Genomic DNA, 23,411 nt, shown 5'->3' with positions numbered 1-23,411 from the left:
ACATTTTTCCTTTTATTTTTGTACCAGCCCGGGCGTCCGGCAATCACTTCGTACTTTGTACTATAATATGATAGATCCTGAACATTTGCTAATTCTAGGTGACGTTATTTTTGAATATCGAATAGATCGCAATGTTTTCCCGATAAGTACTAGCCACGACCGAAGCCTCCCACCATCAGTTCTAAGCTTAAAGATGGAAAAAATTGAAGATACCATGTAGGTAAGTTAGTGAGTAAGCGAATAGTGGGTAGGTAGGTAGTTGGTACTCACAGAGAAGTCAACCTCACGGGTACGCATATTCAAGGTTTTGCATGAAAACAAAATCGTAAAATGTTGACGGGGGACAGAGGAGAATGCTTTGTTGTGATTGGCGGACTCAAAAGTCACGTAATAAAGACAATATGCGGAATGAGGGTACCGAACAGGCGTGGGTCTACTTTTATGCTAAGCAAATGCCTAAGCTCGGCGATCGGGGGTGTCCGGCTATAAGGCGTCTATAGGTGGTGGTCTGTGTTGGTACCTACTGTACCTAGAGCAAAATACATTAGTATTTACACACATCATGTTATCTCAAGGAAGGAAAATGACAGTTTATTATGACAAGTTATCGAATAATAATAATACTGCGCACTATGTTAACGTTAGTCACGTTTAATTTAAATATATAAAAGGAAAACTTGACTGGATCTATCAACGCACAGCTCAAACTACTAGACGGATCGCGCTGAAATTTGGCATGCAGATAGCTATTATGAAAACAACGTGAAAACATGGCTGTAGCAAGAGCTGGGCTGTAGATTGGGGGGGGGTGCCCCGCCCCAATCTCAGGCAAAGGAAAATTATTTTTATAAATATATATTAGTACTTACTTATATCAAAAATTTCGAGCTCGCTTTGCTTGCGTTTCTCATTAAAAAAATTTGGTTAAGGCCGTGATAAAACCCCTCCCGAAATCAATTTCGGGCTACGGCCATGCGTGAAAACGTCACAAACAGACAGACTGACACTTTCGAATTTACAGTAGGTACCTACGTGGTAGGTAACTATCAGTATGAATTTGGATGGAGGTCCCGACTCCCGACTCCCGTCCGTTGTCCTTTCAGTATTTATGGCAGCCCTAAGCTAGTGGTCTCGAAATTTTTAAAATTTACGGTTCTTCGGTTACGCTAGTCTAGTAATAGGTAGGTCCTACCTACATACCTACATATTAACTATTACTTATCACGCAAAATTTTAAAGTACTAGTTACCTACCTATCGCATGGATTTGCTGTCAGTTGCCTGTGCCCTGTACTGTTATGTATTCTAAGCCTTATCTTACCTATCTATCTATAAAGTAAAACCTACCTACCTATAAGTTGATGTAGGTAGGTACCTACCTACCTAATATGCGGTAGACGTTTGCCATGTCATGGAGATGGGGCTCTATGTATGGAACGTAGGTAGGTTTGCCTAGGGCAGAGGGCTAGTTCGTTAGGCAACTCAGGTAGAAGGTCCCTGTATCTCGAAGGGCTGAATTTTGCCGACCGTCTTTCGTAAGCAGCAAAACGTGCGCTCGAATCTCGAATGCCGCAGCGCGCTGGCAACGCCGCGCGACCGACGACCTCGTGTTATCGCCACTCTCGGTGACGCGTATCGAAAAGGTCACCACACCGCGCTACCCACCATCCGCTAATGTCTTCGCCATCTAAACAATCGTTGTTTTCACATAGATTCCATAAGTACACCGTGATTAAAAACATTCGCGCTGCGACGTGGCCCGCGTGCCCGCGCCCCGTAGCCCCGTCCCGCTCGCGCGAGCGGCGCCGCTCCCCCGCGCGCGGCCCCGCCCCCCGCGCAACGCCGCCTGGCGGCAGCGCCGCGAAAATGAATACGTCGTCTATGTACACCGATGCCACTTCGTACTTATAATTTCGCTGGACGTAAATTTCATACGAAACGGTTCAATGGACTTTTCGAAAACAAATTAAACGTGTTCTGTAACGTGAAAAGTCTCGTGCTAAATAAGAAAATTGAAGGAAGTTGTGTTGCGCAATTCGTTCCGTAAAGTATTTGTGTTATCGGAGTGCGTATTCGTATTCGTGTCCGCGCGAGTGAAACCGTATCGAGTCCCGTTGGAGTGTTTTGCGGATTTAGCATTAAAGGTGAGTGCCCAGGACTTTCTTTGTACCTCTTTATACCAGGAAGCTGATAGGAAAACTAGTTTTAGCTACCTCGGAAACTTTCGTATTTCATAATTAACTTTCCCTTCGTCACTGGGTTGGAATAACTAACTGCGTAGAAGAATTTAACATTCTCGACTGTCAATTATTATTAAGTACATTAATTTAATAGAGGAGAGGTCACAGTGCTGCGTCATTCACGTAAAATCCATATTAACGTATTTTTATTATCTGTTATGTAAGATAAGATAATAATACCGAGAAACATAGGATGTGTTACTCAAAATACCTACGTACCAATAGTTCAGTGGTAATACATGCCAATTTCCTTAGAAACTGGTAGGTCGATGTGTCGTGAAGGGGCAGAAAGTTGTAGCTTGGTCAACGTTTATAGGCCTTGTTTAGGCCTACAAGTTACAAGGTTGCGCGTTGCCTCTCAAATTCCAAGTCTTTATGTTTATCTAAAATATAAACGCATTTATGTAAAGAGATTTATTTATTAACTTTATCTTTGAACTAGCTTATGCTCGCGACTTCGTTCGCGTGCAGGGCTACGCAAATTTCAAACCCCTATTTCACCCCCTTAGGGGTTGAGTTTTCAAAAATAGTTCCTTAGCGAATGCCTACGTCATAATAGCTATTTGCATGCCAAATTTCAGCCCGATTCGACCAGTAGTTTGAGCTGTGCGTTGATAGATCAGTCCTGGCTGACTGATTACTTTTTCCTTTTAAATACATATTTAGATTTGTTAACCTAACTAGGTAGGTAGCTACCTAGTTAGTTACGCAGCAGATTGGTTTGAGTAAAGTTCATCCAAATTAAAATGACCCTAATGAAATATGAGTAGATATACCAACTTTTTGAGATTTTACCATATCTATTAAGTATATCCCTATAATCCCAAGTTGATCTCATTGACATGGGTACCTACCTACCTATATCGAAATAATTTGAAAATTAGTGTTGTCTAGTCTAGGTACTCCAAATAGGACAAAATTCAACAAACTTATCGACAATTAAGTAGACAGATAGATACCTACCTACTTAACCAAAAAAAACCGGCTAACAATCGTATTTTATCGATATTTTGCACGATAAATCAAAAACTATGATGCATAAAAATCTGTTTTAGAATCCACAGGTGAAGCCCTTTCATATGATACCCCACTTAATATAGGAAGTTATCTTACTTTGAAAATTGAAAACACTAATTATTATTAGTTCATGACCACAATTTAATTTTTTTTGTGTGATTGTAACCACAAATTCTCATTTTTCAGATTTTTACCCTAGACCTACCTACCTGCCAAATTTCATGATTCTAGGTCAACGGGAAGTACCCTATCGGTTTTTTGAAATCAGACAGACAGACAGACAACAAATATATATAGGCTATTTTTTATGACCTAGAATCTAGAATCAACGAGTTCCCGCGGGATTTATAAAACCATGCGGACGAAGTCGCGGGTATCATCTAAATTCTAGTATCTACTCTGTTAGTACCTAAGATTTACTTAATTTTAATGTAAGGTGAAAACTGTCATATCTGTCATGTTGTAAAATGTAATCCTACCTCAGAATCCTACGCACCCACTAAAAAGCTGACGCATTGTGTAATGGGTTTCGAATGACTATGTCGCATTATGTTTTGCTTATCATAGTCAGTGCAAACACGAGTCGTCGACTTGCACTAATTATATTACGCGACTAAGCATTATTTGATCAGCATTCCTGTGTTTAAAATTTACACGAAACATGATAGGGTAACCATCGTGACATAAATTGATGGACAGTCCTGATTAAAGGAATAGTGGTACTGATTCTGTTGACTACTAAATTTTAGAGTATTCGCATCCCCTTCCTACGTAATATAATATGAAAAGGACAGACACAGTTTGACAGTTTTGAATTTAATTTAACCGCGTGGCTTTAGCTGCCAGTCGCGAGCCTATTGTTTAAATTTGTAGCGTGCTTTAAAATTTACTGTCTTTAAATTTAAAATTCATGTTCCGTCCTTTTTTATCAATGTTAAAAAGAAAGAGATGCAGATACTCTAAATTTAGTTTAGAGAAACACAAGAGAATCGATGCCATAATTATCCTATTCAAATGTCAACCTGCAAGGCCTCCTAACTTCACTTATAAATTTATATCATAAACACTAACTTATTCCCGCTACTTCGCGTCACTACACAACTTTTAAACCATTATTTTATCCCTTTTAGGGATTGAATTTGAAAAAATCCTTTCTTAGCGGACGTCTAAGTCATAACTCATAATAGCTATCGCATGCCGAATTTCAGCCCGAGGAGCTACCCTCAATCGAGCAAATAAAATCATCTTTATCTTTTATTTCCCGCAATTTTGTCTGCATAGAGGAAAAGCTGTAATAATTATTATTCACCTATGAAATAATAATAACGTATGGAAAAAACCTAAACTCTATAGGTCAATTTGATCAATTTGTCATGAAATGTAAGCACTAAGAAGGAAAATAATAAAAATTGATAGATACCTACATGGAAAAGAAAAAGAACCGATGACTCCTAACCGCAGATCGTGTGACTGTCTCAACGTTGTGTTGGTGTAGGTAGATACTAAATAATTTTCATAACATAATTACAATTACTCATTAATTGTATTTACAAACTATATAGGCATAGGTACGAAAAATTTTATGTACATACAATTGGGGTGATGCCTATATCAAAAATAAATTATTTCATACGTGCTTCCATATTTTTGACGTTTGATAAAAAGTTGCTGATTTGACTAGTAGTCAAAGTCATCATCCCTATTACAAAAAAATATATAGATAGTCTTTAGGACGTAAATATTAATTACTTAGGGTGTTGTTAGTTGTAGGTTGGTAGATGTTGTAGTGTCACAACGTCCAGCCGACGCTTTCTTGGACAGCCTCGGCGGCAGAAAAGCGGACCCTCCGCTTTCCCGCCGCCTTTTCTGTTTTCCACTTAGCTCGCTCTTGAGCATTTTATTTTGTCTGTTAGTTCTCAGGTCTGCGCTCACGTCTTCCAAAGTCACTCTCGCCGTCGCGTCGTGAGTGCAGGCTTGAACTTCAGACACCATTTTCTTGCGCGGCCTCGAGAGTTAGCTCCAGGGACGGCCGCGGAGAGCACTGTTGACATGTGGTTTGATGTTGCAGGTTATCGGTGGCAGTGTGGTGTGTCGGTGCAGTGTGTGAGTGATAGTGGCGCGACATGGCGATAAGCTAGCGGGGCGCCCCGGCGGCATGCGCGCCCGCTAGCCATGCCGGCTGCGGTCCCATGGCGCAGTACACTCAGAGGACACAGCCCATGCACAGGTATGAACTAGCCCATCTTATATCGTGTATAATGCATATAAATATATGTACGCATATAATCCACTTATTTTACACACACACAATTATTATAGGTGTACCCTTGTCTGACACGGCACGTCGACAGCGACATTAAAGCCTTGAATTTTACGTCAGCTGTCACCCTCATATTTTTGTACTATCGACTCATTAACACCAATTTTTTGTACCCGTCATTTTTGCGAATATAATATTATTAATTTTATTTATATGTCATACCTAGGGTTGCCAACTTTTTGAAGCAATTAAAGTATTATATTGTGGCTAATTCCTCTATAATCTCTAAACTAAACTAAAATGGCATGTCTAAATCTATTGCTATCCTTTTCATAATGTTGCTTGCGGAGACGGATAGCATAGCTAGATTTAGACCTGTTAATTTAGATTGTGTACATCTCTACTTACAACAGTGAGTTTAATGGTTTCAGCGACCACAGAAGCCATGCCAAACATCGAATGCCAATAACAAGACCCGAAAACTAAAAAGGGACTGTCCGTAAAATTACAAAAATCATATGAACAACATAAAACCTCTTTCATAAAATTAAAAATTAATTATGCATTTAAATCTAAATAAAATATTCTGCTTTCAGATTTCAATGAATTTAAATCGAATTTAAAACAAGAGACGAACTAAGATCTGACTAGAAGTAGAAACAGACTTTGAAGCAATGGCAATTGCAGACTGATGAATAACAATTTTAGGTTGAAGTCAGGTTCTTTAGAAGATTTTTAGGGTTCCGTACCTCAATAGAAAAAAAGGAACCCTTATAGGATAACTTTGTTGTCTGCCTGTCTGTCTCTCTGTCCATCGTGTCTGTCAAGAAAACCTATAGAGTACTTGATCTAGAATCATGAAATTTGGCAGGTAGTTACGCACACAAGTATAAAGGAATAAATCCAAAAACCGTGGATTCGTGGTTACATCACACAAAAAATTAAAATGTGTTTAATGAACAAATAATTAGTATTTCTATTTTCAAACTCAGATAACTATACCAAGTGGGGTATCGTATGAAAGGGGTACCTGTATATTCTAAAACAGATTTTTATGCAAAATATTTTTTGATTTATCGTGCAAAATGTCGGTCTGTCTGTCGTGTCTGTCAAGACCCGTCAAAGGGCCATAGATAGCGACGATGTCTCGCAAGTATGGAAATGTGGATTATATTAAATCTTTTGACTGAATTTGAAATGCATTTAGGTATTGTCCTTGAAGTCCGTGACTTCCTCGCGCCCCGTGATAATAGCGTGGCCAGACAAAAAGAGTGCAATGACCTCTGTTATCAGGATCTTACAGTAAATAATTGCATCACCCCATATTTGCGCATTTTACACTTCTTTCTTCTTCGCGATAGTTTAAACGCTAAAAATCTTTTTAGCGTTTAAACTATCGTGAGTAATTTCCTTATACATATATCTCACACCCGGCTATACTCACGTGTTTAGTCGCGTGAGACTAAACGTGAGTAAAGTCGGGTGTGAGATATATGTATAAGGAAATTACTCACGATAGTTTAAACGGATGGACAGACACACTTATTAAGTTTTTTTTTTATTTTTATTCAGATACAAGTTAGCCCTTGACTGCAATCTCACCTAGTGGTAAATGATGATGCAATCTTAGATGAAAGCGGGCTAACCTGGAGGGGGTATGGCAGTTTTTTTAAAATTAAACCCATGCCCTCTTTGTATTCTACGCGGCATCGTACCGGAACGCTAAATCGCTTGGCGGCACGGCTTTGCTGGTAGCGTGGTAACCAGCCACTGCCGAAGCTTCCCACCAGACAAGACTAGAAATTTGGGAATGATAATATTCCAAACCCCTGCCAGAAATCGAACACGGGACCTCCCACTAATAAGACCACAGTACTTTCCACTACGACACACTTTTACGTTTATTATTATTACTAGACTAGAGGATGCCCGTGACTTCGTCCGCGGGATTTAGGTTTTTGAAAATCCCGTGCCTTTTTTACTTTCCGGGATAAAAAGCCTATGTCCTTCCTTCCCCGGGATGTAAGCTAACTCCGTACCAAATTTCATACAAAATCGGTTAAACTGTTGGGCCGTCGGAAAAGCTAGCAGACAGACACTTTCGCATTTATAATATTAGTATCAGTACCCTTGTACTGTTGTAGTGGTTTGTTGGTTTGTCCTTCAATCACGTCGCAACGGATTGACGTGATTTTTTGCATGGGTATAGATAAAGACCTGGAGACTGAGTGACATAGGCTACTTTTTATCCCGGAAAATTAAAGAGTTCCCACGGGTTTTTTAAAAAACCTTATTCCACGCGGTAAGTCGCGGGCATCAGCTAGTTTGATTATAATTTGAAGACACCGAGGTACCTAACTACTTTGCATACAGGAAGTGGAAAACTAGTTAGTGACCCAATACCGGTCCCCATTACACGCACCGTGCGAAAACATGCGTCGCTGAATAGGCGCACGGAGCGCACGGTGCGCACGGAGGATGCAAATATATCTTTTGATGTATTGACATGACAGACTGAATCGAACATAACGAAAAGCGATAGGAGCTTTTTTAAGGTTCCGTACCTCAAAAAAAAGCTGTAGTAGCCTAGTGGTTAGGACGTCCACCTTCCAATCGGAGGTCGGGGGTTCGATCCCGGGCACGCACCTCTAAACTTTCGGAGCTATGTGCGTTTTTAAGTAATTAAAATATCACTTGCTTTAACGGTGAAGGAAAACATCGTGAGGAAACCTGCATGCCTGAGAGTTCCCCATAATGTTCTCAAAGGTGTGTGAAGTCTGCCAATCCGCACTTGGCCAGCGTGGTAGACTATGGCCAAAAACCCTTCTGACTCTGAGAGGAGACCTGTGCTCTGTAGTGAGCCGGTGATGGGTTGATCATGATGATGATGTACCTCAAAAGGAAAAACGGAACCCTTATAGTTACACTTTGTCGTCTGTCTGTCAGCCTGTCAAGAAACCTACAGGGTACTTCCCGTTGACCTAGAATCATGAAATTGGGCAGGTAGGTATAGGTCATAGAGCAGAAACAAAGAGGAGATGTTGTATTAAGATTTCCCTATGAAATATCGAGTGACATTTTGCGGGGTGAGGGGTTGTGGAACGCCGCCCACTTCTCAATTTTCCATCTGCGGGTTAGTAGCAAAACTACTCGCTTAGCGACCTAACATCGATATATTGATGTCACTACATAGTTCAGCTATCTCACACTAGATGTCAATAATCTAGAACTATTTTAATAATTACGTATAAAATTACTTACAAATGAAATGTGATACCATTCATAGCATCAGAACGTCTGTCTGAATAACTTTGACACGATAAAACACAACACTTCATCCTTTTGTTCTTAAAAACGCGAAAACACACCGATAATACGAGTCTCAATATATGTGAACCTGACGAACGCAGACAGCATACTAACTAAGGCCCCGCCCACAGTGATGACGTCAGGACCTAGTTGAAAATCACAGTGCACAGTTGCTTAGGCCAACTCCTCTTTGTTTCTGCTCTATGGTATAGGTCTTATAGCAGACAATGGAGTACTTCTTCATACTATAAATGCGAAAGTGTATTTGTTTATTGGTTTGTCCTTCAATCACGCTGCAACGGAGCAACGGATTAGCATGATTGAGTGACAAGCTAAGTTTTATCACGGTAAATCAATTAAATCCCACGGGATTTTTAAAAAACTAAATCCACACGGACAGATTCGCGTGCATCAGCTAGCTATTTCAGAATATTTTTACCCCCAAAATAGCCGGGTCAATTAAATTCAGCCTAGAGTCTAGACAGACCAGAAAGAGCCGAGTATTTCTAGATCTGAACATCGATTACCGTCACAAGTATCAGAATAGCCTAATCTTAGTGGTCGGTGGTGGTGGAGCGTCGGGCGCGATCCCAGGCGACGCGGGTTTGATTCCCGCCGGTCCGCAATTTTATGTATTTTAAATTATTTAGATGAATACTATCTGTCCCGGCTTTACTCACGTGTGTAGTCGACGTTAGCCCGACTAGTTTCGAACCCTACGCAGTTCTACGGGCAGCGGCACGTGCGTCCCGCAGTCAAAACCGCGGCGCGTGCGCGAACGGACTCCCTTGAAAAAGGACCCCGTATGGGTTCGAAACTAGTCGGGCTAACGTCGACTACACACGTGAGTAAAGCCGGGACAGATAGTATTTAGAACGGAAATCACTCACGGTAGTTTAAACGCTAAATTATTTAGATGAACGCTTCGATTAATTTCGACTCTGTGTTAGTAAGAAGCAGTTTATATTATACCGGTTCTGCGAGCCATTCTTACTCCTTTCGCTCCGGCCAAATTATATTTTTGACCTAATTCCCTTTTTAATTGCCGCAATTAGATATTCAAGTGGGTATTGCGGTGGGGTATGACGACCGAAGAATGGCGGTATATCCATTCCAAACAGCTAGGCTTTAAATATCACAGATCGGGGACGGGCAGCAGCGTCTTTGATGCGAAAAGCCTAGCCCTGCGCTGACCAACCCGCATGCCCAGCGTGCTCAGTATGGGCAATACTCCCAATGAACAACGCCAACACACAAAGGCCCCCAGTTCCCGGTCGCCCTGCTATTCCCGATAGCGGGAAGTGGGTGGATGAGGAAGGTGGAGGATCGTGTGTGGTGGCGTGCTCTTGGGAAGGCCTATGTCCAGCAGTGGACGCAAATAGGCTGATTGAATGATTGATTGATTGATTGCGGTGGGCGTTTCTCTAACTAAGTACTTGATATTATGATTTTTGAATCCCAGAAAGAGGTTATTTAACTGACAAAATTAATTATTTTTGTTAATTTCCATGGCGACCATTTTGTAATTTATATTACCTACCTATTTTGTTGTTATAGCGGCAATAGAAATACACATTATCTGATAATTTTATCTTTCTACCTATTACCAGCCAGGCAGCACCACTAGATAGGTAAGTACACCCCGCTGATAGACAGACGGACGGACGGACAGCGATTAGTAATTGGGTCCCCTTGGCACCCTTTTTAGGGTTTTTAGGGTTTTCAAAGTATCGAAAGGAAAAAATGAACTTTTCTAGGATCACTTCGTTGTCTGTCTGTCTGTCATGTCAGTCAAGAAACCTAGACCTACCTACCTGCCAAATTTCATGATTCTAGGTCAACGGGAAGTACCCTACAGAGTTCTGGACAGACAGACAACAAGATGATCCTATAAGCGTACCGTTTTTCCTTTTGAGGTACGGAACCCTAAGAACACGAGAAAGCGTTAAGTCGCATGCTAGAAGATAAATAAATTCACCCGTGGACAAAGCCGCCAACACCAGTAATGCAAAGCCGGCATGAAGAAAAATTCTGCATCGATTTCCATGATACTCGTGTGCAATAAGTTGAGACCTGGGGGCGGTGACGCCACAGACGCGTGGTTGTACTGTAGACAAAAATCGGAGCGCGTCGTCGTTGCGTGACGTAGAAGTGCGTGAAGTACGAGAGAAAGATATTAAAAAAATGGCGTTGTCTACAGTACAACACGGGAGCTTGAGGGGAAGTTACAGGGCAAGCGGGCGGAGGGTTGCATTCCAGGCGAGTCCCGACCTCTCGAATTATTCCTTCGAGCCCTAGGGCTCACCCCCAGGCGGAGCTTCGCGCCCGCCAACCCCCCCGGTGACGCTGTAGCGGCCAGTAGGGCCTACGCAGCATAGTCAATCCGAAACAACACAAAAAGTTATGAAATACGTCAGACTTAGCTACTCGCACTTAATACGCAGTTTATATTATATTTATATCCACTACTACATCATAGTAGATATAAAAACCTATTTCTACGTATATTTTACAAGCTTCAAGCAACTCAGGTTAAAGAATTATTTATTTCTCTCAAAGAATTACAAAATTCACTCAAATTCAAATTCAAATTCAAATTTCTTTATTGCGAATATGGGTAAACAGTGCAGATATTACAAAACAAAAAGGTACAGCCAAATTCTGCCTATTAGCATGCAATATGTTATGACTTATGATATACCGAACAACGTGTACATAGTTTTACACTTACAGAGAAAACATATTTACAATAGGCAATCATTATAACTTACTTGCAACTTGGTCCGCGTGGACTGTTTCAAATTCAAACCCCCGTTTTAAGGGCGTTTACGGATGTGTTCGGTTCGTATTCGTGTTTTATGTAAGCAAAAAACGGATCGCTGTTTTTCTTCTTGTACATAAAAAACACGAATACGAACCGAATACGGATGTGTGCACGGGGTTGAGTTTTCAAAAATCCTTTCTTAACTGATGTCTACGTCATAATAGCTATCTGCATGCTTTTCAGCCCAATCCGTCCACCAGTTTTGCTTTGATAGATTAGTCTGTCAGTCAACTTTCCTTTTATATGTTACTAGCTGATGCCCGCGACTTCGTACGCGTGGATTTAGGTTTTTAAAAATCCTGTGGGAACTCTTAAATTTTCCGGGATAAAAAGTAGCCTATGTCCTTCCCCGGGTTGCAAGCTACCTCTGTACCAAATTTCGTCAAAATCGGTTAAACGGTTAAGCCGTGAAAAGCTAGCAGACAGACAGACAGACAGACACACTTTCGCATTTATAATATTAGCATGGACTAGCTCATGCTCGCGACTTCATCCGCGCGGGCTACACAAATTTCAAACACCTGTTTTACTCCTTTAGGGATGGGATTTTCAAAAATCGTTTCTTAGCGAATGTCTACATCGGAATAGCTATCTGCATGCCAAATATCAGCCCGATCCGTCCAGTAGTTTTAACTGTGCGTTGATAGATCAGTTAGTCAGTCAGACAGTCACCTTTTCCTTTTATATATTTAGATTTAGATTAGATTAATAATTTTTTTTTTCAAAACCTTCTGTAACGCCAGAAATATACGACGCTATAAAGTTATATCAGATCTCCACAGCTATCTATAGAATGTAATGTAGGCATGAGATATAGGTACCTAAAGGTCCTTTCAGAAAAGTTAACAAATTCACATCCCGTTCGCAAACAAGTCGAGAGTATTTGAGTGCGGAGCGGCAACGCCGCCGCGTGGCGCGCGGCCGCGAACTGGCAACGTCGCTGTATCCCGCCTACCTACTTCGATCAGCTGAGTCTGTGAGAAACTATCTCCCGGCTCCTCTAGTGCAGTGGTGTGTTACTTACTGCCTTACAACTCTGAGTTCGAAAGATTCGATTCTTGAAAAATTATTTCTATTTTAAATTAGCTGGTCTGAGACCTAGTTCAGACCATGGGCCTCATAAGGAAACTCAAATTCACTCGGCGGGTGATGGAAAGAGTTTCTCTACGTGATCAAATCAGAATATTGAGGAGATCCGTATTTTCAGCCAGGGTAGCCAGCATAGCATAGTTCAACGGGTTGCGAAGTTAAAGTGGCGATGGGTAGGGAACGTGATGTTGGAAAAATCGATAGACGTTGGGGTCCCAACTTCTAGGTGCTAAAAGCGACCTCGCAGCGTTGCAGGGCCCGCGGTGCGCGGCGTAGGTTTATGTAGGTAGGTACCTAGACGTACCTACTACCTACATAAACCTATGCCCAGCTGTGAACGTCTATCGGTTGATGATGATGATGAAACCTAATTGGTGGGAAGCCCCGGGCACATGAGTATAGTCCGCGACAGATTGAGATAGAAATCGGAGTAAGATATCAGGCTGGGAGTCATCCGCGCCTGACCGTACCTTGTTAGCGCGGGGGGAGTGCGGGGTGTGCCCTCCCCGATGGCCATTTCAACCTGTCGCGTAGGTAGGTACTTTAGAGATCTCGATTCCCGCCAATAAGTCGGGAGTAAAATACCTATTTCGAGTGCAGAGCGGCAACCTCGCATTTATCCTGCATACATTCGACGATTTCCCCTAGTGCAGTAAACAAGAGTTCGATTCTTGGGTAATGGTAATAGGTATAGTTCCCGGCAGTTAAATAGTCGCGTCAGACTTACGATGCGAGTGCGAATTCGCGCAGGTATTGATCCACGCACTCATGTAGGTACTATGTACGGATGTATCACTCACACTAATGCAGGTGGTGAACGCGCGATGCGATGCGGCGCGACCCGTCTTCAAGAGCAACTATTTAATTGGGGCAGACTAATAATTTATATTTTCCAAATTGGTGGCTGGTGTGAGATATGGTGTATGTGTGGTGGAATTGGGACGCCTTGTGAGTAAAGAGTCAAGGTTTGATTCCCGCAAACCAAGTCGGTACCTACCTAGTCCTCGGGAATAGGTATTTGAGTGCGGAGCGGCAACGTTGCATTTTAATCATCTGGTTTCCGACGACCTCTCTGGCGCAGTGCAGTGGTGCGTAGTCTTTTAGACAAAAGTCCGTGGTTCGATTTCCGCAAATGCCGGAACAAATTGGGAGTTTTAAGTGCGGAGACGAAGAAAACAAAGAGAATGACGAAAATTACAAAATAAATACAATTTTTATGAAGAATGACAGTTCAAAGCCCTGGGCGGCAGTAATTGACAGTTTTCTTCCCCATTGTAATCGGCTTAATTTACTGGGCTCCAGTTTTGTAAGATCCTACGTGAAAATCGAGCGTATAGGTAGTTTTTTCACGAATAACGAACGAATGAAGCTAGGTACAGTTCGTCGTTCGCGACTGATCGATATGGCAACCGGGGTACGAGGTGAGTCGTGGAGGGAGGATACGCCCCACACACCCGTTCAGCGCCCGCCCTATCCAGCGCCGGGCTGGCGCGCGGGCGTGCGGGGCCGCCCCACCCCGATTGCCACGTCCATCTGTCGCGAACTAAGCGTCAGTGCTGCACAGGTCCGCGTCGTGCGCGTTTGTCAATTTCATTGTTGCTCGTATGTAGTGCTGTGTGTGTATTGATAATGATTCCGGTTGTCGCCTCTACGTCACGTAACAAAACAAATAAACCAATAATCCATTCTCAAGCACGTGAACTAGCCAGAAAAGTACTTGACAATTGTGAAACTGAACGGAAAAATAATTTTTATAAATATCCTGTCGAGCAAGCACTAGATCGGGCTGTGTATTACACTGGCATATCGAAGCAAACTATGTCCAGAATAAAATCCGAATCAACATCAGCACCACCAGAAGAAAAATTAAAACCACCCAAGAAACGGAAGAAGACAGGTCTAAAATTGTGTGTTGATGATTTCGATCGCGCTGTGATTCATAACACTATAACTGAATTTTATTTGCAAAAGAAGATCGTTCCGACATGTAATAAGCTTCTTGTGGCGTTACGTACAAGAATACCTTTTCCATGGGGTGCCCGCACATTACAACGGGTGTTAAAGAAACTAGGCTACAGGTGGCGTCGGCGTCAAAGTAAGCGATCTGTTTTAATTGAAAAACCAGATATAGTTTTCAAGCGTTATCAATACTTGAAAAAAATGAGAGAATTTCGACAAAACAACAGGAATATTTTCTATATAGATGAAAGGTGGGTGGATAATAGTTTAACGTTCAAAAAGTGTTGGCAAATGAATGGAACAAAAGGAATAGCCAAGGATAGTAGTTCTAGAGATGCACTCATAGTGGTGAACGCGGGAGGCAAATACGGGTTTTTACCTGGGGCGGCTTTGATTTTCAATGCAGGTGCTACTACCGGCGACTATCAGGGACTAATGAATGGTGAGAATTTTCAAAAATGGGTAATGGAAAAGCTTTTACCTTCTCTTCCAGAACGCAGTGTCGTGGTAATGGATAACGCTCCGTACCACAGTGCCCAGCTAAATAAACCCCCCACTAAAAGTTCGTCAAAGAATTCTATGATGAAATGGTTGGCAGACAAAAACGTTTATTACGATAGAAATATGAGGAAAGCAGAATTATTTAGTCTCATAGAACAATTGCACAAACCCGTTGAAATCAATTATAACATTGACAATATAATTAGAGGACACGGTCATGATGTTATTAGACTGCCTTCGTATATGTACGATTTAAATCCCGTTGAATTAGCCTGGGATGATATCAAACGTTTCGTGAGAGAACACGAAATGAAGGGCGATTTGTGTTTCACTGAACTTATACAGATCACAACGAATGCTATTTCGACAGTCACGGCAGAATACTGGCAACATTTCGAAAAACATGTCCAGATACTGGAGAACGATTACTGGGAAAAAGATATGTTAATGGAGAATGAAATGGAAGGTTTTACCGTAGAAGCCGGAGAATCCAGTGACGAAGATTCTTTAAGCGTTTGCAGCGATGTTAGTATAAGTTCATTAGAGTTTGTTGATTGCGATTAATTAAATATCGCTTTAAATAAGTTCTTATTTAAATACTTAATTAAATAAGATCTTTAACTTTTTGAAAATAAAATGTAGCCTATGTTATTCAGGAATAGTGTGAATTTTTCTTTTCTACTGGTGAAAGAACTTTTAAAATCAGTTTAGTTGTTCCCGAGATTACTTCCTATAAACAAACTTAGAAACTATCTTTTATCTTGCAATAATAATAACTCGTATAATAATAACCGTATAGATTTCAATAATTTCGTTTTCACCTACCTACTACATATTATAGTTTTAAAATTACCTCCACTAAGGGCACTCATTCATATTCGGTTCGTATTTCGTATTAGATTCGTGATTTAACGGAATCGTCAAAATACGAATCGAAATGAGTGCACACGCGTAGTACGTCTTGTGTGACGGTCATTTGGAATCGTATTTTCACGAATCGCGAAAAAGAACCGAATACGAATGAGTGCATTTGCATTTAGGGCGATGTTTGTTAGTTTGTAAGTAAGTGCTTATAGTTGTTCTAGCTAATTTTTAAGTAAATTAGATTATAATATTATACCGATGTGCTACGTGTAGGTAGGTAGGTACATCATGTCGACGGCATCGATATCTGCAAAACTTAGCTTTACGAGTTTATGACCATTGATTATTTACACCTAAATTATTGTAACCCTACTACCACTGCCTAAAGTAATAAAAATGTTTTAATAATATTATTTTGATATTTTCATACAAAGCAATATTGAAGCCGTTAATTAGGAAGTAAGGCCCCTGTGCTTGTCATCTGTGTACGGATGATCGATGATATGTGTGTGTTTTCTAAATAAATAAATATTACATTATTATGTTTTATTTTAACATTTTCAGTAAAAATAAACTATAATCTTACTTAATAAGATAGTAATCTGTGTACGAGTGATGATCGATGATAAATATGTGTGTGTTTTCTAAATAAATAAATATTACATTATACCTATTATGTTTTATTTTAACATTGTCAGTAAAAATAAACTTTAATATCTTACTTAAAAAGATGGCAACAATTATTTTACTCAAATTTTAGTTTTCCGTACCTTAAAAGTAAAAACGGAACCCTTATAGTTACTTTGTTGTCTGTCAAGAAAACCTATCAATGGTTCTTCCAGTTGACCTAGAATCTTGAAATTTGGTAGGTAGGTCTTGTAGCACAAGTAAAGGAAAAAATTCAAACACCGTGAATTTGTGGTTACTTATATCAAATAACCTTGTGATTCCCAAATTTTCCCCATTTTGTGGTAGGTAGGTACCTATAACCTAATAGGTATCTATTAATAAATCAAACTAGAAAAGGAAACCCTAGATTGGTAGATATTTTTCTTTACTTTTCAAAACCTAGATCATTACAAACGAGGAAGGTTATCTTGTAACTCCACACCTATCTAGAATCTAGATAGAATGTAGTTAGTATATCTAAAGGTCCTTTCAGAAAAGTTAACCAATTCATATCGCGTTCGCAAACAAGCCGAGAGTATTTGAGTGCGGAGCGGCAACGCCGCCGCGTGGCGCGCGGCCGCGGGCTGGCAACGTCGCTTTATCTCGCGTACTTCGATCAGCTGAGTCTTTTGAGAAACGACCTCCCCTAGTGCAGAGGTGTGCTAGTTATTGCCTTGTAAACAAAAATCTGGGATTCTATTCTTGGGAAAATGATTTCTATTGGCTGGTCAGACCTAGTTTCGTGAAGCCTTGTAAACAAGAGTCCGGAGTTCGATTTCCGGTAACAAGTCGGGACTAGGGAGTAGGTATCAAGTCGAGATTGGTAATCCGGGGTATGCGGCGGGGGGGAGGGGGCCCTCGCACGGGTGGTAGCGCGGGCGTGTCCGCGTGTGCGGGGCGTTCCCTCCCTGGTTGCCATTTGGACCTGTCGCGTACTATAGGATAGGTAGGTACCTATCTGAGTGCGGAGCGGCAACGTCGCGTGTACGTACATAACTACATATTATTATGTAAAACAATCAGCTGGTTTCTGACGACGTCTCTGGCGCAGTGGTGCGTAGCCTTGTAGAAAAAGTCCGGGGCACAGAAGAATAAAGAAGTAAATCGGGAGTTTTGAGTGCGGAGCGGCCACGTCGTCGTAGGTATGTCTCACTTCTCACGCGGGGTCCCTTGGCGCAGTGGCGCGTAGTGCGTTTTCCATGTCCTAGATTCAGGATTTATTTATTTGTTGTGAACACAGCATTCATCCAGCCATTTCTGGCATACCTACAACATTTTACAATACCTATAATAATTATAAATGATAAATTGAGTAGGTACCTACTTAACTACCAAGGTCCTATTATATATAAAAAATTACCTAGTTTAAGTAGGTACATATAGGTACTTATTAATTTTGAACAAGTAGGTCTGTATATTATAATTTATAGGAAATTATAATATTAGTATTAGATGTCAAAATAAATACAATAAACTGTTTAGGTCATAATAATAAATGATATAGGTACCTATCTTGGGAAATTTTAATCTGCTTTTATTTTCTGGGCTCCAGTTTTGTAAGTTCCTACATGAAAATCGAGCGTATAGATAGTTTTTTCACGAATAACGAACGAATGAAGCTACCTACAGTTCGTCGTTTGCGACTGATCGATATGGCAACCGGGGTACGAGGTGAGTCGTGGAAGGAGGATACGCCCCACACACCCGTTCAGCGCCCGCCCTATCCAGCGCCGGGCTGGCGCGCGGGCGTGCGGGGCCGCCCCACCCCGATTGCCACGTCCATCTGTCGCGAACTTAGCGTCAGTGCTGCACAGGTCCGCGTCGTGCGCGTTTGTCAATTTCATTGTTGCTCGTATGTAGTGCTGTGTGTGTATTGATAATGATTCCGGTTGCCGCCTCTACGTCACGTGTGAAAATAAATAAACCAATAATCCATTCTCAAACACGGGAACTAGCAAGAAAAGTATTAGAAAATTGTGAAATTGAACAGAAAAATAATTGTTATGCATATCCTGTCAATCAAGCACTAGATAGGGCTGTGTATTACACCGGCATATCGAAGAGAACTATGTCCAGAATTAAATCCGAATCAAAATCAATACCGCCAGAAGAAAAATTAAAATCACCCAAAAAACGGAAGAAGAGAGGTGTAAAATTGTGTGTTGATGATTTCGATCGTGCAGTGATTCATAACACTATAACTGAATTTTATTTACAAAAGAAGATCGTTCCGACTTGTAATAAGTTACTTGAGACGTTACGTACAAGAATACCTTTTCCTTGGGGTGCTCGCACATTACAACGGGTGTTAAAGAAACTAGGCTACAGGTGGCGTCAGCGTCAAAGTAAGCGATCTGTTTTAATTGAAAAGCCAGATATAGTTTACAAACGTTTTCAATACTTATCAAAAATGAGAGAATTCCGACATAACAACAGAAATATTTTTTATATAGATGAAAGGTGGGTGGATAATAATTTAACGTTCAAAAAGTGTTGGCAAATGAATGGAACAAAAGGAATTGTCAAGGGTAATATTTCTGGAGATGCCCTCATAGTGGTCAACGCAGGAGGCAAATGCGGGTTTATTCCTGAGGCGTCTTTGATTTTCAATGCAGGTGCTACTACCGGTGACTATCAGGGACTAATGAATAATGAGAATTTTCAAAAGTGGGTAATGGAAATGCTTTTGCCTTTTCTTCCAGAACGCAGTGTCGTGGTAATGGATAACGCACCCTACCACAGTGCCCAGCTAAATAAACCCCCGACTAAAAGTTCGTCAAAGAATTCTATGATAAAATGGTTGGCAGACAAAAACGTTCATTACGATGTAACAATGAGGAAGCCAGATTTATTCAATCTCATAGAACAATTACACAGACCCGTTGAAATCAGTTATAACATTGACAATATAATTAGACGACACGGTCATGATATTGTTAGACTGCCTCCATATATGTGCGATTTAAATCCCGTCGAATTAGCATGGGACGACATCGGGCGCTTCGTGAGAGAACACGAAATGAAGAGCGATTTGTGTTTCACGCAACTTAGACAAATTACAACGAATGCTGTTTCGACAGTCACGGCAGACCACTGGCAACATTTCGATAAACATGTCCAGATACTGGAGAACGATTACTGGGAAAAAGATATGTTTATGGAAAATGAAATGGAAGATTTTACCATCGAAGCCGGAGAGACCAGCGACGAGGATTGTCTAAGTGTTTGCAGCGATATTAGTATAAGTTCATTAGAGTTTGTTGATTGTGATTAATTTTTTTTTTTTTAAAGAATATTAGCCATGTTAAATGACTAATATTCCCCTTTCCTCTCCAACTAAGCGTCAAGCTTGAGCTAGGAGTAGGTACGACAATAGAGCAACGGACGGGGATTGAACCGTCGACCTTTCGGTTTTCAGTCCACTCCTTTACCCGTTGAGCTATTGAGGCTCTTTAAATAGGTATTACTTTGTATTAGTTTTGCCTGTAAGAGATCAATGTACTGTAGTGATATCCTGTATTCTTACCTTTTCTTATAGACTATAAGTTTTACGGTGGGATCGGGTGACATACCTATATACCTACGACCTACGTATTTTTAACTTACCTACCTACATTTATTTACAACTAGGTTATGCCCGCGATATCGTCCACGTAGGCTACACAAATTTCAGACCACTATTTTACCCCCTAAGGGATTGAATTTTCAAAAATCCTTTCTTAGCGGATGTCTGTAGTATCCCGATTCGTCCCAACAATTTGAGCTGTGCGTTGATAAATCAGTCAGTCAGCTTTTCCTTTTATATTATGGTATATAGATTTTAATGATAGCGTTTTCACCTACTACATTTAGTTCTAAAATAACCTGCATTTAGTCCGATATTTGTTAGTTTGTAAGTACTTAGTCGTTATAGCTAGTTTTTGAGTAGAAATTATTATAATATTACCTATTATACCCATGTGTTAGGTACCTACGTGTAGGTATTTAATGAGTTTATGATTACATCTAAACTTCAAGAGCTAGCGCGCACCACGGTGCGGTGTGTTCAGTGCGTTTTAAAATTCGTGAACTTAAATGTATCATAATCCGGTGCGGAATTAATTCCGCAGTGCGCGCGCTTCTATGTAGTTCTATATTTTATAGTTCACAGATTTTGCGGGGAAAAACGTACGGAAACGAGATGGACAAAGTTTGCCCCAGGCTGAACAAATATAAAGGTATTACAATAAATTCAGATTAAATATACAATGAATTTTGAATAACTATTTACATTTAAAAGCATACGCTGAAAAAATTTCAAAAAAATAAGAATTAAAATCGATTTTCGATCGACCTGGATGAAAGTCTTTTTATGCCTATCACAAATTTAATGCCACGGCTGCAAAACAACATGCGACTTTATTTTTCTTAAAATAGAAGATTTTTACTATTAAATGGCACATAAATTATATATCATCTCTGTACATTCTGGGGCACGCGGCCATACAATTTTTGTCCACCTCCTTCACCGTGGTGTGCGTTAGCTCTCTATTGTAAACAGGGGCCCTACTACCACCGCTTAAAATAATAAAATTTTTCAATATTAATTCTACGCATTATGTGAAATTGTTTTACTGATTTTTTTTTTTTTTTTTTTTTAATACTTACAATAAAACTTAAAGCTAGCCTTATCTAATTACTATATAAATCATGACCGCGTGGAATGGTGCCAAGAATACTGGCTGCATTTCCGCGCTGGACAGCCAGGCTGATCCGCTGCGCAAAAAATGAGCCAGCCCTTCTGTCACCAGTTGAGGCTATTAATCGCGGTGAAATGTCTCGTAAAAAATTTTTAGCACTAAGACTCCATGGCCCCAGGGTTTTTTAAATTATGTTTTGACATTTTTATAGAAGTTTTGTATGAAAATGTCTAAACAATTAGGTACTTTAAGCGGTGGTAGTAGGTACCCTGTGCTTGTTTGTCATGGTCACCTGTGTGAGAGTGATCGTCATCGATCATGACGATTGTGTGCGTTTAAGTTTTGCTTGTAACACTTTCAATAAAAATAAACTTTAAATAATAAGATGGTAATAATTATTTTACTCTCATTTCGTTGCGTACAGCTACTAAGCAAATATAACTCTTAAAAATTCCAAGACTATAATTTAAGGCCAAGTACATTCAAATACACGCATAATACCCCCACAGTACCTAGGTAGGTACGTCCTTTACGTGAACTTATTCAATCCGCATCGCCTTCGCAAAGATCACATTCGCAAATAAGCAATACCTACTATCCGCGCGGAGCGGCAACGTCGCAAACTTTGGTGTTTGCTGATGTAAGAGCGGCAACGTCGCGTTCCTGTATTACATTTTTGCGATCAGCTGGCTATCAAGATTCAAGATGATAAACTTGTTGATAATGTTGACTCAGTGACGACTAACGAGATCCCCCTTCAGGCCAGTGATGCTCTAGCACTGTTCAGTCAAGTAGCAGGTAGGTATAAATTATATGTAATTTATTTTTCTATAACTGAAAAAGTACCTAGGTAGGTGGATTCTCGCAGAAACGCGAAGAGGCTCACTATACGCGGCCCATAGAACGTTTTTACCGCGAACTTACAAATTGATGCTTAACTTAAGTGAAAAACCCATGTCGGAAAACCTAACTCAGAAGATTTCTTGAGAGATATTGAGCTTCGATAGCTCAACGGTTAAAGGAGCAGACTGAAAACCGAAAGGTCGCCGGTTCAAACCCCACCCCGTTGCACTATTGTCGTACCTACTCCTAGTACCTACAAGCTTTACGCTTAATTGGAGGGGAAAGGGGAATATTAGTCAGCATGATAAACTTGGCTAATATTCTTTTATTTAAAAAAATATCGTAATTACCGGGCGGTGGGCAAATTAAAAAATCAGATTTTTAAAAAATCGTGCCGCTTACGCCTTTCTTCCGAGCCGAGAAGTTTTCTGCGATTCCGTTTATCTTTGAAGTCAGCTAACGAAAACTAAAGCATACCTAAGTACGTTAGCTGACTAATTATTTAATTAGTTAAGTAAAATATACGAAAATTAATTTGAAATATTTGGTGTGTATGTAACATTGTATGTAATTAATAATAATGATAAATGAAGCTGTCCAAATAGTTCTGTTTACGGAAACGCCGCGTTCTGCGTCATGCATCAGTTCAACTTCTAATTTCGGTCATTTCTAATTTTTCCTTCGACCAGCCCCCCAATTGTATAAGAATAACCATTTCATGGCTATCGCAATCGTCAAGAATTCTGCCCTTTGATTGGCTGTGAAAAAATGTAAACAGCGAATCAACCAATCAAACGGCAGAATTTCTTGACGATTGCGATAGCCATGAAATGGTTATTCTTACACAATTGGGGGGCTGGTTAATCGTGTAGGTGCTTTTTTAATTTGTTTAAAAACAAGGCTTAACTGATCTAGGTATCATTATGTGCCAACCCCATCGATCGTTACAAACTAATTTTGTTTTAAATTTAATAATATTATATTATTATTATTATTTGAATTTAAAACTATAACAACTGAGAGAATCACTAGGAATTTCATACACTTCATTGCTAAAATGATTTGCTTAAAATACCTAAATAAAATAAAATATTTATAACTAGATGATGCCCGCGACTGCGTCCGCGTGGATTTAGGTTTTTTTAAATCCCGTGGGAA

General features: G+C 40.4%; 2 protein-coding genes across 4 annotated transcripts in view; both read left to right on the top strand.

Moving 5' to 3' along the window:
• The first annotated feature begins 1,830 nt into the window (after positions 1-1,830).
• Smr (Smrter) overlaps positions 1,831-23,411 on the top strand; it is a 190,830-nt gene continuing 169,249 nt past the window's right edge. For 2 of the 3 annotated variants that reach the window (XM_069500875.1, XM_069500874.1), the window contains exon 1: positions 5,329-5,483. Coding sequence is in view for 1 of the 3 variants with exons in the window: in XM_069500873.1 (XP_069356974.1) it covers positions 5,446-5,483 (38 nt within the window). In the remaining 2 variants the exon portion in view is untranslated. Of the gene's footprint in view, positions 2,144-5,324; positions 5,484-23,411 lie in introns of those variants that run through there. The other variant, XM_069500873.1, reaches the window with a different exon arrangement.
• On the top strand, positions 13,487-16,731 carry LOC117985299 (uncharacterized). The gene has a single exon (XM_069500917.1). It carries the CDS (start codon positions 14,368-14,370, stop codon positions 15,760-15,762), a length of 1,395 nt encoding a protein of 464 aa, XP_069357018.1. The 5' UTR covers positions 13,487-14,367; the 3' UTR covers positions 15,763-16,731.

This window comes from Maniola hyperantus, chromosome 9 (genome assembly GCF_902806685.2).
Source record: "Maniola hyperantus chromosome 9, iAphHyp1.2, whole genome shotgun sequence".
Lineage (NCBI taxonomy): Eukaryota > Metazoa > Arthropoda > Insecta > Lepidoptera > Nymphalidae > Maniola > Maniola hyperantus.
Note: the sequence above shows the minus strand (reverse complement) of the source record. Positions and strands in the feature narration are given on the sequence as shown.